Source organism: Botryllus schlosseri, chromosome 7, assembly GCF_051294905.1.
Source record: "Botryllus schlosseri isolate E-star chromosome 7, Bs_hap1, whole genome shotgun sequence".
NCBI lineage: Eukaryota > Metazoa > Chordata > Ascidiacea > Stolidobranchia > Styelidae > Botryllus > Botryllus schlosseri.
Genome location: NC_137242.1, coordinates 20044201 through 20064324, shown reverse-complemented (window position 1 = coordinate 20064324; position 20124 = coordinate 20044201). Strand labels below are relative to the sequence as shown.

At 40.4% G+C, this 20124-nt stretch overlaps 1 protein-coding gene and 1 long non-coding RNA gene across 4 annotated transcripts in view; one reads left to right on the top strand and one right to left on the bottom strand.

Moving 5' to 3' along the window:
• The window catches only part of LOC145442999 (uncharacterized), a 445110-nt gene that overhangs the window by 283267 nt on the left and 141719 nt on the right, over positions 1-20124 (top strand). The window lies entirely within an intron of this gene.
• Positions 16360-20124, bottom strand: part of LOC145442840 (glutathione synthetase-like) — a 350056-nt gene continuing 346291 nt past the window's right edge. For all 3 annotated transcript variants that reach the window (XM_080320861.1, XM_080320864.1, XM_080320863.1), the window contains 3 exons: positions 18761-18842; positions 17903-18101; positions 16360-16756 (listed from right to left, as the gene is read on the bottom strand). In XM_080320861.1, coding sequence (XP_080176987.1) covers positions 16633-16756; positions 17903-18101; positions 18761-18842 — 405 coding nt within the window. In that variant the 3' untranslated portion in view covers positions 16360-16632. The remainder of the gene's footprint in view (positions 16757-17902; positions 18102-18760; positions 18843-20124) is intronic.

Genomic DNA, 20124 nt, shown 5'->3' with positions numbered 1-20124 from the left:
GAAAAAACACTAGATTGGCGAAAAAACACTAGAATAGTAAATTGCAGGAAAAATTTGCCCTTGCCAAGTAATCATGATGACCAAGGTACAAACCCATAGATAAGGAGTGTTCCACACGTGAATTCGATACATATGCATGATATACTGTATGATTATCCAACGAAAATTAAACTAATGAAACGAATTCAACAGCGCAAAAAAAAAATATTGTCGCTTTCTAATAGTACGGCATCATAAAAATTATCTTTTGTATGGCATCTTGATCGCTACCGTACATCTTCAACCAAACAATGGGGAGGTTTCCATGTGCACTTGTGCAGCATACTTAAATTCCACGAATGCAGTGGAATGTGGCAATGCACAGAGATTCGTCATGAGCTTCCACAGTAAATGAAATGTTGATTCACCGAATTCATTGTGCACATGATTTCAATTTTTCCTAAAATTCTGTTGGAGGGCATCGACTGATAATCTGCAGCTCATTTTGCGATCTTGCCAAAGCAGCCCATTCTTCCGACAAATAACCAACGGTAGGCCTATCTACCAGAGATGAGCGGATTTGGAATTTCCATGTCCTAATCCAATCCAAATCCGAATCTTCAAATTCAAATCCTAATCCTAATCCATAACTTTATCATATTCAAGTCCATGTCCAATCCTAATCCGATTCCAACTGGAAATTCGGAAAAAATGTCAATTTATGCAAGGAAGGGATTGGAAAATTTTCTTTCACAACCAACGATTGCCTTGATTCAAGATAACCAAGTAACCATACGTACGTTTATGACTGATCTGAATAAAGTTTTGTCGCCATTCGCCAAACGACATATCAATCTCCCGGAAAAAAGGTAAATCCAATTCAAATCCTAATCCGTTCTGAAAAAAATCTTCAATTCTAATCCAATCCAAATCCGACAAAATTTCACAAATTCTGTTTTTTCAAATTCTAATCCTAATCCATGCTCATCTCTGCTATCTACATGTGGCTAGATGTCCCGACAAATTACCCGACGTAAGGTTACGCATTCGTGCGTCACAGACGACGCAAATTTGTCGGGAAATCTGTCGGGCCAAATTGTCTCGCGAGGTTACCCGATAAAACAGCAGGGGAAATCGCGTTTATCGGGTAACGGAAACGTTCGTCCTGAGATTTCAGTTTGGTTTAGGTATTTCCATGGCTGTATAATTGATTTTAAGTCAGTTTTATAACATTATAAGTGACTTTTAGCACCTGTGGGTATAATTACATCGTCGAATGGCGATATGTCTAAAGTACCGTACGAAACGAACCTGATATGGAAGAGGCAATTTAGCTTCTGATACAAAACAACCCGCATTGCCAAACATATTATAATTTAGGCTGTAAAAATGTTTGTTGTAGCTTATTTGTGAACTTCAAGTGTTCACTAAGGTTATTCACGTTGAGAACCGGTCCTATTCGGAATATACATGGCACATCAATAGGCTGCCTAAAGTTTCACAGTTCCAAACGACTCCTTTTGCAGTGATATGCGTCTTATTTGCCTCTATCAACTATGCAATGGAAAACATCACATGGATGAATGTTAATAAACTAATTATAAACTATCGAATGTAATGCAATGTGTAGTTTCGATAGATAAACCTGTGACATGTAAAACGGCGAATCTGTCGGGTAAGCTATAGATGACTAACCTACGGATAGATGGGCAGCACGAGAGTCACGGTCGAGTGATGCGACAACGGCAGATTTGTTGTCGCTTCATAGCATGAAACGGGAGCGTAATTGCTAATCCCATAGATGACGACCCGAGCGCTCAAATTAAATAAAGTTTCATCAAGGCAATGGAACCACCCCGAAATAGCCTTCAAAATATGAAAATCGGCATTGTTCTAAACAATCGCAACCACGCACGGACCGTTGTTATGGTCATTGTGCTGCGCCGTTGCAATTGTTTTAGAACAATGCCGATTTTCATATTTTGAAGGCTATTTCGGGGTGGTTCCATTGCCTTGATGAAAATTTAATGTATATTATCAGAATCAGCGAGACTGTAGCTTTCAAATAAGATCAACTTTATTTAATTTGAGCGCTCGGGTCGTCATCTATGGGATTAGCAATTACGCTCCCGTTTCATGCTATGAAGCGACAACAAATCTGCCGTTGTCGCATCACTCGACCGTGACTCTCGTGCTGCCCATCTATCCGTAGGTTAGTTATCTATAGGTAAGCTGTCGCCATTCGGGGAGTCCCCCTACGTAATAATCACTGTCGGATAAATATAATGGACATGTAGATAGCTCTACTAGAGTTAGGATCAAGTCACTACCTTCGAGTCACGAGTCATTTCAAGTCATTGCACATTTTGACTCGAGTCAAGTCAATCGATTTTCGAAGGTGACTCGAGTCAAGTCAAGTCACTCGATTTCTGGAGGTGACTCGAGTCAAGTCGAGTCAAGTCAAGTCACGAGTCAAGTCACAATTCAAGTCAAGTTGCCTTTTCAAAGTATGAGGCATGATTACGTCATTGTTTTTTGCTAGCTGCCTGAAATACAGATTGAGTGGTTATTGTTTCTGAACCGATGAACGAATATAGTATTTCAAGGGAGTTCCATTGCCCTAATTGGATTTTAATGTATATTTTCGGAATCAGTGCGACAGTAGATTTCAAATAAGACCAACTTCATTGAATTCAAGCGCGCGTGTAGTCAGCTATAGGATTAGCAATTATGTTGCGTTCATATTGCTGAGCAGTAATTTCTTCCGGGCAAGCAAGCGTGACGACGGGTGTTGCGTATCTAAATCCATCCGTAGGTTTGTTATCTATAGTTCAATGCGTCTTTGGGAGACAAGATTTGGTATGGTATATCTTGTTATATCAGCTAACGATGTACCAAGTTTCATGACTGTCGCTTAATGATTAGTGTTGTAATTGCCTTATCGACTGTACAGTGTACAATGTGTACATGTACAGAGGGCCGAAACTGCCGCACCCCAAACCCCATAATTGTGGGGGGGCGAGCTCGAAGGGGGCCCAAAATTATTCCGTGAATTAGCCTAAATTATAGAGTATTTTTTCAAAGTGCAAAATATTTTGAATATTGGGTACTCTTCCCCCAAGAAAAAATACAAACGATTTATAGAAATGGGCCATTACCTCACCACGACGCACCAAGGCATATAAAGTCTTAGACCATGTAACATGCGACTACAAGAAGTGTGCAAGAACGATAGGCAGCGAGAATGCCTTGGCCGAAAAGGACTTCCCTTCTGCTGACCGAAAACTTCGTTTTATATACGAAATACATGTAGGTTTAATTGTCCATAGGCGCCTAAAGGATTGGCGCCTAAATGTTCCTGCCTTGGCAATCTGAACCTCACAAGACAAATACCACCCGCAGGGAAAAATTATATGCCAGGGAAGAAATACCAATTTGAAATCATGTGATCTTTTAGTTTTGTACGTTTGGGCGATTCTATATTTTTGATATAGCAGACAGGAGGTCACGAAGTAACACCATGTATAACGAAGTCATACCAACGGGTCCGCCCGCCCGAAGATGTTTAATTATTATTTACGGGCTCTACCGGTAAATCTGATTACGTGAGCAGAGAGGAACTCAAATTGATGGCAATATACATGCGATTCCCGATCTTATTGGCCGATTTTATCATGAAATATCGAAAAATTTAGCGCCTCGCGCTTGCTCCGTAAACAGTACATCTATAATTTCGTGGCAAATGCGAACAACGTGATGGCGGATCGGTTTATCATCCGATTGGAGCCCAAGACTGAATCTTTATTGGGGAGAGGGGCTGACGAAGTGCTGTTTCGTTCCCGCCAACGGGTACACAATACACCCGGAGATGTTTAATTATTATTGAGGGGTCCTACCTCTTCAAACACACCTCACCCAGCTCTACCGTTAACTCTGATTACGTAAGCAGAGAGGGGATAAAGATTGATAGCAATATATACGTAATTCCCAATAATATTGCCCGATTCAGCCATGAATTAGGGAAATTTCTATCGCTTCGCGGGTTTAGACTAGAAAAGCTGACTCACTAAACGGACACCCAATGTAGATGATATGTAGCGGTAAACGGCGCACAGCCGGAGGGGGGTCTGGGGTTTATCACCCTAGGGGGGCCCTGGACCAACGTTTAGAGGGGCTGACGAAGTGCAGTTAAGGCCCTGCATGTCAGGGTTGTAACCAAGTCACATGGTTCCGAGTCACGAGTCAATCTTACTTTTGTGGTTTTGACTCGAGTCAAGTCGAGTCATTTTCAGTTCATCCCCGAGTCGAGTCCGAGTCCAAGTCACAATTTAAAGGGTCAAGTCCGAGTCATAGTGTTATGACTCGAGTCGAGTCCACGTCACAGTATTGTTCAAGTCATGTTTTCAATCCTGCTTGGGTGATATCGAATTCCGATGCTACAGATAGACAAGACAGGCCGCCAAAATGATAAGTCTACTAATCTCAGAACTAAAAATCAAATATCTGTCTTGTCAGTCCGATATACATCACAAATACAAGCATTCAGTTTTTATTTCGAGCACATCGACGACAGCTCACAAATAGCTGATAGAGAACCAACGAATCCACCTCTACATGCTATCTGATAAAGAACCAACGAATTCGCGTCAGAGCTAATAGAGAATCAACAAAATGCATGTTCATGTCTGGAGAGGTATTTTCACCAGGCCAGCATGCTGTAAAAGCGTGCATGCATAGCTACGTGCACTGTGCAGTGACAAAAGAACAGATACCTTTTGATATTACTAAAGGTTTTCCCAATTGCATTACAGACTACATCGCATTTACAGCACTGGAGAAATTATTGTACAACGGGGCTGTTCAAAATCCTTTTTTCAAATTTTCCGAATACTTCTTTAAATTGTACATAGTAATAGTACATTGTGGAGTCATGCTCATGTCACTTCGATAGGATTATTTATCAGCCTAATGCCTGTGCGCAATGCATCACTGATTTATATAAACACCGCACACCTGCTGGTTTCCAACCGTTTATGGTCGCGACTCCATTTCCAATATGACAATGTTCTGTGGCCCAGCTCAAAATTTGATAGGCTGATTACTAATTAAAGGTCGACACATTTGCCCAGACCTATCCACGGCATATTTGGAAACTGATTTGATTGCATTCAACATCTTCGCGAACCCCATAATAAAGGCAAACTACCCCCAGGTTTAGAACGTCCATCTTTGAATAAAACACCGAAATGGAGTAAACCGACTCTGCGAATTTACCGTTATCTTGTAATTGTAATTGCGATTACAATTAGACTTATTTCTGTAAATGAATGTTATTTTTATTTATCTTTGATCGCAGTTTTTGCGAGGGTGGTAGTCCCCATATTAAAGCCGACATATGTGATACTAAATCGCGCGTAGCGCGAACAAAAATTTCACGTAGCATAAATCTACCCAAATATAATATTGTTTATGTTGATTTAGGAAAAAAATATGAGCTTGCTTCAAAATTCCAGACATTTCGGCATATTTTCGAAATTCATCCGGGACGCAGTTTTAACAGTGAAATTCCGGACATGTCCGGGAAATTTCTGACGTCTGGCAACCCTACCTTAGAATAAACCCACCTCTACTGAATACACGTTCCACTGGTGCACCAGATGCAGGAATCGACAAGGATTTTTGACCCACACTGAAGAGCATTGGATATTCATTCTTTCTAGTCGCCGAAAAATGCAAAGAATCATGGCCTTCAAATCTGCACAAGAGCTTATCAGTCTAGCTGGGGGGGGGACGGCTGATAAAATGCGATGCCAAAACATAAGCGCCGACAAAACCTTGGCCACAAAATGACCGATACTGGATGGTCAAACCATTTGATATGGATATGCTCCATTGACGACACGGAATAGTCCCGTTCTTGCAAACTAAGAGGACCAGGGGTGTCAAACTCAACTGACGTTGCGGGCCGGATTCAACACTTCAGGTCGCTCGCGGGCCGCACCTGAATTCCCCATTCCCAAAATACCTCAAAATTAATGCCTTATTTTTCATTTGAATACTCCATTAACCAGCGTATATACACAATAGTGTGTTACATTATATTACGGATCATAGGGGTTCTATTCTTGCTGCACATTTTATTCGCAAACGGTGGAATTGGCAATAACACCATGATTGGGCGGATGAGTAAAGTTATAAGCCTATAAAGCAATGACTCCAACGATGGTTTAAGTTGGCATATTTCTATGCTCCCTTCGTTTAAGTTATATATTGGCATCAACCCTGCGAATGAGTTGTGAGGAATGGAAACACGGTCGTTGGAATTTGCTTCATAGTATTATATCGCGAATCGCGAGTTACTTCAGAGTAGTGGTTCTCAACCTTTATTTGGACACGCTCCTTTATGATAGTGAAAAATTTCGCGCCCCCCTTATCATCATTTCACAAAATCCAACCGGGATGCTAGCAGCCCCAACAGATTGTTTGATGGCATAGAAGGTTATGACTGTTGGTAAGAGAATTAGAAAATAATAAATTCGGTCTGTATATAGAGAAACACGCTTGAATTGGAGGTAAATCGGGCAGAGCACCCCCCACCCCCAGGTTGAGAACTACTGCTCTAGAGGTTGGAGAATGAAGACGTCTAATATATTTTCCATGTAACCTATATATCAGGCTTTTAGGCGTTTTCTCTTATGTGAATAACTAGTCTTTAGTCAGTGAAATGACTTCGCACTTTCTTGCCTTCTCGGAATTGGGTGTCATGTCAGCGACCTGGTACTAATGGTGACTAGAAACCACAAACACCGCAGTCTGGTGGTTATAATGTTGCCGATAAACATGCTCGACATGTGCTATCTTGAAGGACTATTTAATGGATACATTTCTTACTAAAAATCTCAACATCTTTTAGAAATGGTTTGGATATGACAAGCATTCATCACTTAACTCAGAATTGCTTCAATGAAATCACCTGGCGGGCCGTATGTTTGACATCCCTGGAGTAAACAGTAGTACAACTGCTACACGCAAAGGAATTTAATTCACCCTAATTTGAAATCGCGTCCGTCCGACATATTTTGTAGAGTTGTGTTGGATGGAATTGTGGTGTGCGCGTTCTGTATGTCATGCATGTCCGTATAATCATAGCATACCACTGTAATAATAAAAATGAATTACTTTTCATGGGTGAGGCTCGGGTCGCGAGATGCCACAAAAACTCAGATTTTGGCGGTAGTCTAAAGAACTGCTTTAACGTTATTAAACTGTCATGAATTCTGAAGTTATAGTGAGCTAAAGAGCAGAACACACAGTATCGTGAGTTTATTTGCTCTTACCACATACTCGCGAGACAGAAAATGGGAAATCGAAAAAAAAAGTAGGAGCAACGTATCATAAGGTAGCGAGCTCTAATGTGCTATCTCTCCTTGATCATTTGGACCTTATTTTCCAAGACATAAGGCAAAAGCTTCCACACAAACAGGTGGGTTTTTCACACTTTCGACATACACGAACCTCCTATACCTTTTTGTCAGCTCTCAAAATCGATTTATTTCCAGCAAGCATTTCTCACTCTTGAAAAATACGATGTTGGATAGGAGTGCAGAACAGACTTCAAGACCTGGCCATCCAAGCACTAGTAGAAGGGTTTTAGTGAAATAGTTGAAATCAATACGAGCGAAATTAGTAGCCTTTTTAATGACTAATAACTAAAAATCAAATATCTGTCTTGTCAGTCCGATATACATCACAAATACAAGCATTCAGTTTTTATTTCGAGCACATCGACGACAGCTCACAAATAGCTGATAGAGAACCAACGAATCCACCTCTACATGCTATCTGATAAAGAACCAACGAATTCGCGTCAGAGCTAATAGAGAATCAACAAAATGCATGTTCATGTCTGGAGAGGTATTTTCACCAGGCCAGCATGCTGTAAAAGCGTGCATGCATAGCTACGTGCACTGTGCAGTGACAAAAGAACAGATACCTTTTGATATTACTAAAGGTTTTCCCAATTGCATTACAGACTACATCGCATTTACAGCACTGGAGAAATTATTGTACAACGGGGCTGTTCAAAATCCTTTTTTCAAATTTTCCGAATACTTCTTTAAATTGTACATAGTAATAGTACATTGTGGAGTCATGCTCATGTCACTTCGATAGGATTATTTATCAGCCTAATGCCTGTGCGCAATGCATCACTGATTTATATAAACACCGCACACCTGCTGGTTTCCAACCGTTTATGGTCGCGACTCCATTTCCAATATGACAATGTTCTGTGGCCCAGCTCAAAATTTGATAGGCTGATTACTAATTAAAGGTCGACACATTTGCCCAGACCTATCCACGGCATATTTGGAAACTGATTTGATTGCATTCAACATCTTCGCGAACCCCATAATAAAGGCAAACTACCCCCAGGTTTAGAACGTCCATCTTTGAATAAAACACCGAAATGGAGTAAACCGACTCTGCGAATTTACCGTTATCTTGTAATTGTAATTGCGATTACAATTAGACTTATTTCTGTAAATGAATGTTATTTTTATTTATCTTTGATCGCAGTTTTTGCGAGGGTGGTAGTCCCCATATTAAAGCCGACATATGTGATACTAAATCGCGCGTAGCGCGAACAAAAATTTCACGTAGCATAAATCTACCCAAATATAATATTGTTTATGTTGATTTAGGAAAAAAATATGAGCTTGCTTCAAAATTCCAGACATTTCGGCATATTTTCGAAATTCATCCGGGACGCAGTTTTAACAGTGAAATTCCGGACATGTCCGGGAAATTTCTGACGTCTGGCAACCCTACCTTAGAATAAACCCACCTCTACTGAATACACGTTCCACTGGTGCACCAGATGCAGGAATCGACAAGGATTTTTGACCCACACTGAAGAGCATTGGATATTCATTCTTTCTAGTCGCCGAAAAATGCAAAGAATCATGGCCTTCAAATCTGCACAAGAGCTTATCAGTCTAGCTGGGGGGGGGGGGTGAAACATCTGATGGGAGGGCGCGAAGAAGCGGTCAACTAAATTTTTTTTTTCGCGCTCTGCGAAATTTACCTCTAATTCACGTGTGTTTCTTTGTATATAGACCGAATTTCATATTTTTTAATTCTCTCATTAACAGTCATAACCTTCCATGACATCAAACAATCTGTCGAGGTTACTAGCATCCTGGTTGGATTTTGTGATATGACGATAAGGGGGCGCGAAATTTATCACTATCATAAAGAGGGGCAAAAAAGGTTGAGAACCGCTGAGCTCTTCCAAGCACTTGACCATCTGAGTCATTGCATTGGCTCTAATTGAACTTTGCTTCGATTGTTTGCTTGTATAATTGAAAAGTCTTGTAAAATTGAAAAGTCTTGGGTACTTTGAATGCGGAGGATCTATTACACTTCCATTACTGGATCATTTTGTGCAATGCATTGCTAATATGTACCATTGTCTGTTGTTTTTACGGTGGCATATCTGATATCAGACGAGTGCATCGGAAGCAGTGGTGACAAATACCGATGGCGGCAGAATTCGTCAGATGCGTTGATCTAGCCATTACGATTTGCAAAATTCTACATCTTCAAGTCATATAAAATAAGCCGAGTCAATGACTTGGTTCGAGTCATGCGTAATGACTCGAGTACAAGTCGAGTCAATCCAAATATTGACTCGAGTCGAGTCGAGTCATTTTCCCATTTCAAGAAAATGACTCGAGTCAAGTCGAGTCACAAGAAAATCGTGACTCGAGTTACAACCCTGCTGCATGTACGTAGTAGTGATGATGTGAACCTCTGAAATGTTCAGGTTCGTGTGAACGCTACCTTAGTAGTATATGTGCGCGCTGGTGAGAGGTAAATGTAATAAGCAAACAAAGACACCGGAAATTAAAAAAGCAGCATTTTTAGGTGCTTGGTGCGCTAAAAGTGGCATGTATCGTTTCGTGGAATATAATGAATAAACCAAACACCGGGACTTCAGAAAAGCGTGCTGTGGCGGTTCGTGGTACGCGAGCAGTGTAATTTCGTCAACTAATGACTCTGTTGAATGGTATAGTCATATTGAAATGAACCCGAATATTTTCGGCTGACAGTCGTCAGGGATAATCGTCAGCAACTAGTAGAGAATTCAAAAGAACAGCGTATATCAATTATCGTTACACAAAATATGACGTCACCAGCACGAAATGTGAAAGAACATGTAGTGTATACCAAGTACATTAATAGCTGATCTGAATATAAAGATTGTCGCCACACGACATCAATCTCCCAGAAAATATGTAAATCCAACTCCTAATCCGTTCAGAAAAAAATATTCAATCCTGATCCGTCAAAATTTCACAAATCCTTTTTTTTCAAATCCTAATCCTAATCCATGCTATTCTCTGGAACAGTGCTTTTCAACCTGTGTGACGGTTCGCACTTGTGCGAATGAAAAAAATTGCAGTGCGGTGCGAATGAAAATCCCGGATGAGTGCGAATGGAAATAGTGAATAATAATTGTTAATTTTTCTGACCTGGAATAATTCAAATAAACCTTATAGAAAATTCAAGAGCAGTGTAGCTTTTGTTGTTGTGACGCAATTGTAAAAACGAGTTTAACTTACGATACGCACCACTAGTCGTAGCTCTCACAAGCCGTGGTGCATTAACATTTTCGCACTATAATTATTACGTAACCAAAAGCCTGGTTTGGAAGCTGGTGTAGTGGCTGACGTTCGGTATATCAGCCCGTCTGAGCCTGCGGCAGGCTGGGAAAATGACGTTAAATTGACTTTTTGCTTACTTACGCTAAACAATCATCATACTTTCGTATTACCTGTTCGATTAGTGCGAGGCACGAGGATAGTCGTAAATACCGTCATCACAGACTCCCATTTGCAGGTCACTGCAACGCAAATTTTACCCCTTTAAGGGTTATTGAAGTATGGACTGCAAAAGGTATAATTTTGGGTCGACACGGTGCCAGAGTTATCTGTTAGTATGTATGTGATATTTGTTGGATTTATTGCAAAAATTCTGCGATAGTTTTTACAAATCTAAGGTCACGGTGTTGGGTACTGGAGCGAATAAGCGAGACACACAGAAATACGGCTTTATCATGATAATTCATGATAAGATTTGCCCGACTGGTTTTTCTGGAAGACATGGTCGAAGACAGTTGGGATGAACTACTGTAGGGACTAGGGATTTGCAACGAGCGAGTTCAGGTCTATGAGACTTATTCATTTCGAGGCCAACCTCTTCTGCGTCGGGTCACATGAAGACGGAGAGTTTTGATCAACAAACGGCTGATAAAATGCGATGCCAAAACATAAGCGCCGACAAAACCTTGGCCACAAAATGACCGATACTGGATGGTCAAACCATTTGATATGGATATGCTCCATTGACGACACGGAATAGTCCCGTTCTTGCAAACTAAGAGGACCAGGGGTGTCAAACTCAACTGACGTTGCGGGCCGGATTCAACACTTCAGGTCGCTCGCGGGCCGCACCTGAATTCCCCATTCCCAAAATACCTCAAAATTAATGCCTTATTTTTCATTTGAATACTCCATTAACCAGCGTATATACACAATAGTGTGTTACATTATATTACGGATCATAGGGGTTCTATTCTTGCTGCACATTTTATTCGCAAACGGTGGAATTGGCAATAACACCATGATTGGGCGGATGAGTAAAGTTATAAGCCTATAAAGCAATGACTCCAACGATGGTTTAAGTTGGCATATTTCTATGCTCCCTTCGTTTAAGTTATATATTGGCATCAACCCTGCGAATGAGTTGTGAGGAATGGAAACACGGTCGTTGGAATTTGCTTCATAGTATTATATCGCGAATCGCGAGTTACTTCAGAGTAGTGGTTCTCAACCTTTATTTGGACACGCTCCTTTATGATAGTGAAAAATTTCGCGCCCCCCTTATCATCATTTCACAAAATCCAACCGGGATGCTAGCAGCCCCAACAGATTGTTTGATGGCATAGAAGGTTATGACTGTTGGTAAGAGAATTAGAAAATAATAAATTCGGTCTGTATATAGAGAAACACGCTTGAATTGGAGGTAAATCGGGCAGAGCACCCCCCACCCCCAGGTTGAGAACTACTGCTCTAGAGGTTGGAGAATGAAGACGTCTAATATATTTTCCATGTAACCTATATATCAGGCTTTTAGGCGTTTTCTCTTATGTGAATAACTAGTCTTTAGTCAGTGAAATGACTTCGCACTTTCTTGCCTTCTCGGAATTGGGTGTCATGTCAGCGACCTGGTACTAATGGTGACTAGAAACCACAAACACCGCAGTCTGGTGGTTATAATGTTGCCGATAAACATGCTCGACATGTGCTATCTTGAAGGACTATTTAATGGATACATTTCTTACTAAAAATCTCAACATCTTTTAGAAATGGTTTGGATATGACAAGCATTCATCACTTAACTCAGAATTGCTTCAATGAAATCACCTGGCGGGCCGTATGTTTGACATCCCTGGAGTAAACAGTAGTACAACTGCTACACGCAAAGGAATTTAATTCACCCTAATTTGAAATCGCGTCCGTCCGACATATTTTGTAGAGTTGTGTTGGATGGAATTGTGGTGTGCGCGTTCTGTATGTCATGCATGTCCGTATAATCATAGCATACCACTGTAATAATAAAAATGAATTACTTTTCATGGGTGAGGCTCGGGTCGCGAGATGCCACAAAAACTCAGATTTTGGCGGTAGTCTAAAGAACTGCTTTAACGTTATTAAACTGTCATGAATTCTGAAGTTATAGTGAGCTAAAGAGCAGAACACACAGTATCGTGAGTTTATTTGCTCTTACCACATACTCGCGAGACAGAAAATGGGAAATCGAAAAAAAAAGTAGGAGCAACGTATCATAAGGTAGCGAGCTCTAATGTGCTATCTCTCCTTGATCATTTGGACCTTATTTTCCAAGACATAAGGCAAAAGCTTCCACACAAACAGGTGGGTTTTTCACACTTTCGACATACACGAACCTCCTATACCTTTTTGTCAGCTCTCAAAATCGATTTATTTCCAGCAAGCATTTCTCACTCTTGAAAAATACGATGTTGGATAGGAGTGCAGAACAGACTTCAAGACCTGGCCATCCAAGCACTAGTAGAAGGGTTTTAGTGAAATAGTTGAAATCAATACGAGCGAAATTAGTAGCCTTTTTAATGAGACACTAAATAGCTTAAGAGACATAGTAGCCAATCTGTTGCACATCTGAGCAAATAAATGTTGTATTTTCATCTTCTTTTTGTATAACAATTGTCGGTTAGTTTGTGCGAATGAAATTTATTTTACAAGAAAAGTGCGAACGAAGCTCAAAAAGGTTGAAAAGCACTGCTCTGGAATATGGCAGTGGTTCCCAACCGGAGGGAATTCGCCCCTTAGTGCGAATTTTGAAATATTCAGGGTGGAATCTGGCTTCAGGGTTGTATTGGAAGATGCACTGGGTTCACTTCAAGTATGAAATCAGTTTTTACGACTTCGTTGGGCCCACGGCAGCGACCAAATAGCTACTAAGCAGGGAAGAGTCCAGCTTAAAACAGCATTCTACATATCTTCCGAGTATTTAGGAAGCTGCCGGAAGCTGTAAAAAAGTTGTAAAAATTTGCCCTGGTCATGACGAAGTCAGCATAAGGCCGCTGGTGAGAGTGTTTATATTTTTCAAGATAACATCTGATCTAACGTTAAAAACATAGCCGACCGGCAAAAAACATGCCCAATTTAGCGCAATGTTGCCGCAACGGGAAGTGACGACGTAATTTCTTTTGATTTAGGAATTTTCTAAATAACGGTTCACCTAGTTATTGATTTGATATGGAAGCAGACCGTAGCACATTACCAAAGTGTAATGCAGCCATCATTCGACATAGATTGGGCATATCTGAATATCGTTTATGCATATTTTGCTCAGTCAACAAATGGTTGTGTGTTAAAAAGCACCTTTTTAGTCACCGGGAGACTTTTTCTTGATGGGGGGGGGGGGATTTTGGCTCATTATCGGTTAAAGGGGTCCATGAGACGAAAAAGGTTGGGAACCACTGGAATATGGTATTAATCAGGTAGCTCGCTCGCACTGCCATTTAAATCTAGGATTGTCGCGGAAGATTATATCTGTTACCGCCAAAGATTTTTAGTAGCAATGTTATCCAATTGATATCAGTCAAGTGCGGGCATTAAAGCATTCCATATATAGCAGTGGTCGGGAACCTATGGCTCGCGAGCCATATATGGCTCTTTTGGGCATAAAGTATGGCTCTTTGCGAAAATTCTAATTTTTTGCATAATTTATCAATATTGCAGCAACTTGTTATTAAATCTTCAGCACGACCAGCATAATTATTCTTGCGGCAGTATAAACATGTCTTTGAGAGGTGAATACAGTAGCGTATTCAGGGTTAAGGGCTCGGACCCCGTTTCAAAATCCTCAAATCTAAGTTGCTGTCTCGCCTGCGCCACGAAATCTCGGATTGCACGATGCGTTGATTGCTCAATGAGAATAGCAGACCTGGCGACGCCTGTATGACAATGCAGTTTTCAAATACGCATTGTCTTCCTGATCTACGGCGAGAAATGAACTCCGTGGAAGTGATATTCACAATTACAAACAACGACATAGTGATCCACGTTCTTGATTGACAAAGTAGCTTTGTAGTTGCTGTTCAAATGTAGGCGTGTGGCACAACGTTGTGTTACCGCCGAATGCTTTGAGAATTGAGAAATCGAATCGGAATCGGTGTGGCTATTACATTCAATTTTTTTTGAAATATTTTATTCCGCATGAATACATGAAATGAAATATGCGATACGAATAAATATAATCGCGACTTCGGTCTAAGAGCCGTTTCTGGGGTTTTTGAGGTTGCCGATTACGAATATCACATTACTGATTAGAGATTCGATCTTATACCCCTTAAAAGTCCAAAATTACTGAATTTACTATTGAATATTTCACTTCGCAAGAAGAAAATCGTAGTTTTTTCTAATTTTATACTGCACTTCAATAGATAATAATTGACTATGAAGAACCCTCATGTCTTCCCCGTGGGTTATCTCCAGAATAAGAGCCAATCTGATGAAACTAAGGTCATCGTCGGAATCAGCGCCCTTCAGAACCACCAAACCCACTCTCACTTTGTATGCCAAAAACTATGTGTAGACCAGTGTTATCAATATTATAAATTCTATGATATTTACGATGAATTGAGCTATGCTAATCCCGGCTGTGCCTCACCAAGGCCTTACCTCCCCTTTCATGCTATATTTTCGAACAATAAATAGGTAAGTTGCGTGATTTTCGTAGTAAAAATGTTCAAAATCTAGTAGACAGGTAAGGTCATATCGTCAAGACGAACCTACGATCTCGTATAACTGACGAAAATCGACGAATTTGCGCTACGATGACGTCACAATTTTTATATTGTGACGTATTGATTAAAACGTATGGCTCTTTGGAAGTTAAGATGGAAAATATGGGGTCAATATGGCTCTTCGGACAAAAAAGGTTCCCGACCACTGATATATAGAAATAGGGTACACACGACGAAACTACTGAAATTCGATTTTGCGGCACCCTAACGTCACGAACCTCCAATAGTGACGTAACAGTCAATCGAAATCCTTTTCTGGCTCTTTCAGAATTACAATTGAAAATATGACGAAAAATGCCCCGACCCGCATCGGCGTAAGGTTTGGTATGGCATACATAAACTAGGGTTACCCTATGTCCTCTAGGATTTGTTTTTCAGGAAATCGAACATGGCATTGACAGCCAGAGCGATGGACATAAGTTAACGTGACATATGCAATGCGGACGTTCGAGCAGGTCATTCGGGGGCAGGATTGGAAAAATGTACTTCATTTTTTTAGTCAACACCATAGCAGTATCGTTAAAATGTGGGTAATCCGGGAGTCGAGTCAGAAAGTTGATTTGTTTCGTCAACACCACATCAGTATGGATAAAAAGTGGGTAAATCAGTAATCAAGCAAGTCGGACAGATGACCTTATTTTCAGCACAAAAATTCTAGTAGAAATTTTAGAATTAGCAGTTCTTTACTCCGGTAATCGAGTTTTATGATTTGTTAAGTGTCCTCCTTCCCGGAATCGAATTGAACCTTACAAAAACAGCAGTTTGTGGGCGCTTTGTGGAAAAGCTTACGGCATATTTTCAGTGGTTACAATTACAAACAATGATTCAAAATCCCAACAGATAACGTTAGATACGCATATTGTTTCGACTATGTTAATCACACATAACACATTTTTATATCAAGAAAAGCCGATTCGTTTACAAGCAAATTACCTGCCATTCGCAGTCATCACACACGTAGAATGTACAGAAAAATTATCATTGTTTATTTTATATATCATATTGAGCATTTGCACAAATAAAGTGAATCATTGAAAAAGCAAAGTAATGTAATTGAGGTGAGGATAACTTCGCCGCTAGGCACGCATATTTTCTGTACCACCATCACTGCCGTTTGTTATGTATTTTGGTTCGATGAAAATAAAGACTCTCTCTCTCTCTCTCAGCTGGTTTCAGCAACTCTACCATAAACCATTACATAAGGAACTGCCATAAATATCCAGACGAAAACAAAAGGATCAATATAGCATAGGTGAATCCAGGACAGCCACCCCGCTGGCAACGCCGCCATCGTTGTGATGGCTTGACTTGGTGCGAAGCAAGTGGCCGGCGATCGAGTTGTGTAGTATTTGATCACCTTTCCTACAAAAGAGTGAATTTTTACAAGGGGATAGGAATTTGCCAATTTCATCAGTGTTGTAACGACTCGAGTCGCGATTTTCTGGTGAATCGACTTGACTCGAGTCATTGCGCAAGACTCGGACCAAGTCATGTGATTCGAGAATTGGTCTACCAAGACAGGCATTTCATTGTGATTTCGAAGAATAGTAAAGTTATCACACTATTATTATTTTGTCTATCAGTACTGGTACTTGAATATGCTACCACAAACTGTTAAAAGTGAGGAACATTACTATATTATGAATGTGAAGCATTTGATAACACCGAGCAGAGTAAAAAAGTGGATTCACATGATATCAACTCGGAACTGAACAGTTAACACAATGACTTGGACTCAAGTCAAAAATACTACGAGTCAGACTCGACACTCTACTTTGTGTCTTGGACCTGGTGGCTAATTGAAAATGACTTGACTCAAGTCAAAACTATAAAAGTGAGATTGACTTGTGACTTGGTTACAACCCTGAATTTCATACCAACTAGCATTTGGGATAATTTATTTTGTCATCATGTAACCCTGTTTTAACTAGTAACTCACTATAAACTTAGTAGTGGAGGTGGTCAGTAACTTTTTGGGGTACTTGAGTAGGTTTTGCCTACTCTTATACTGACCTAAGTAGCTATGTTTTCTGACTATTATCACTTTGAATCTTGTAAAGAAGTAGGTAGTAGGTAGGAAGTAACTGAATTATTTGTTACTTTTACTAAATTACTTCTACATATACCGTGCAAGATTCATCTTAGCATTCTTGTGAAAACCAGTTACGAATAAATTTGCACTGAGAAATGCAGAATTCTAAAACTTCGCGTTGCGCTGCAAATTATTCTCCCTTAAATTTCTTTCAAAACTTTACAAAGCTATCACTGTTTTATTGGGGGACAGGCGTGAGAGATAAGCAAACAATAAAATCGCAGCCAATTTGAATAGGACTTAGATATTCATGCCAGAATCATATCCAAACATTTTTCCTGGGATACAATACATGTAGTACTTCAAAAGAAAACAGGGACAGATCACGGCATAAAAGCAGCTTACATGGGCGGGTACATCTAAACCCAAAGAATCCATATAGACCTACCATGGTCATTTAACAAAATTCAACTTACACTATGATGTATCCATATATGCCCAATTCGCTGACGCCTTCTACAGGAGTTGGTATGTCGTAGCCTGCTTCGGAACGTACGATGATGGACTGCACTGTCATCGGGCGTATTTTTTCCATCACAATGTAGCTGCATCTCCGGTCATCCTCTCCAACTTCTTTGAGCTTTGCCACCATCTCATCGTTGTAGAGATTGTTTCCTGCAATTGAGGTAGGTGAGTATCCCAGCTAGACAACACGTGATAACAGAAGAACTTGACAATTGCTATCAAACTAAATCTGACAACTCTCCACCGCCAAATCAATAGCGAGATATTTATGATTGGGAATATTTGAACCCATAGGACAAAGTGGAAAAGAATTCAGCATCATTTGGCTAGAACAGGGGTGGCCAACCTGCGGCCGCAGAAGGGAATTTGTGCGGCCGTCGAACGTAATTGAATTAGTATGTGTTAGCGGCCGTCGACATGCAAATTGAATTAACGAATAGACTGCCAAATTCTTGAGAGATTTTAACTAATCTCGAAATTTTCTTCGCACTATGCGCGGTTCAATACGGTTTCATGTTTCGATGTTAATATGGTACGGTAGTGCCCTTTGCAATCTGTGCCCCACAGTAAAGATGCGAACTGCAGAGGGAAATGATGCGCCCCATATAGAATTGTGTTCTCCTCACGGAAGAAATCTGTTTCTGGTACATTAGGGCGATTCCGATGTATTTCCACTATACTGACAATACTGATGGGACGTCAAGAAATAACAGCATGCAACAGGGTGACTAACAAAAATTACACCTTTAAAATGACTATTGCTCATATTTGTTTATAGCATAAGTAGGCTATATTATGGCGTCGGTTACCTCCTCCTTCGAGTTGTGGTTTCAAAACATAGTTTTCTGGATGTTGCAATACTTTTTGAATTGATTCATCTCCGGCGCTACCCTGAAATGCAAAGTCACAGTGAATTTTGCTCAGTTTGTCAGGTCCGCAATTGGGAAACAGAATCCACCAGCAAAACAATAATAAGCGAACCACTGTGCCTCACTTCAAGTAAATTGCAGACCAATACTAGCCCGTTTCACCATTCCCAGATCTCTATGAAGATAGAACCTCTTTCCATATTATCTCCGATTCATTACTTTTTTATTACTATTGACTCAGTCCTTAATCACGGCAATGAGCAATTAAGATTTTTCGAGTTTGATGAAAGGTTAATTGAAAATATCGAATTCCAATGTTTTGTGAAGTGTCACGATCCATTTGCGAATGACACATAAAATATCACCATAGAGCAGGGACGGGCAACATACGACCCGGATCCAGCCCGCGAAGGCATTTTGAGCGGCCCGAAACGAGTTTCTGACATGAAAGTAAAATTATAATCTGAAAGTATTGATAAATTTTATGCGTCACAGAATGAATCAAGTTTGCCAACCTGGGAAAGATGGACATGATCAATGTTCTCACTAAGCTGCGGAGGGGCGTAGTGCTGACACGGTCTCTGTGCACAGAAAATCCAAGTTGCGCACAAAAAATCCGAAGTGATGACCTTTTTTTAGTCATTACGGACTGTTGTCCAAGGGTTTGCGCAGTAAGTTGATGAGGGTGCGCAGACTCGTCAAAGATTAGAGGGAACGTTGGACAGGACCTGAAGCTACTTGCTCTGTTCTAGTCTACATATATTTTCGACCATGAACGTTAATGAGACAAGGCTGCTTTCCTATATAACTGATGTTCACATGCAGTCGTTACTGAAGGTTTCTACATATGACATGCGGTCAAAGAAGTCATTAACAACTTTGACCGTCCACAGATTTCTGATTGACTTCAATAGCAATTGTTGATAGATTTATTAAACAATATTTTTGGTCTTATGCTTTAAACTTAAAGTTTACAGTAAATACGATTTATTCCTTGTATAGGTGGATACCGGATAAATACACGATTAATGTATATATTCTGTAATCCGGCCCGCCAAGGACTTCCATTTTCCCATATCCGGCCCGCCTGCCAGAGAAGTCGCGCGCCCCTGTCATAGAGGATACCGATTGGAATTAAAAACAAAATGGGGTCTCACACAATTACAATACAGTCATGTCACAGGTCACGCAAAATCAATCAAGTCCAAGCCGAGAATTCAGTTGAATTGAATAATAGAATTTTACTCAGAATCGAATGAATGCCTGGTGTCACCAATAGAAAAAATATCGCAAAACATTTTCCA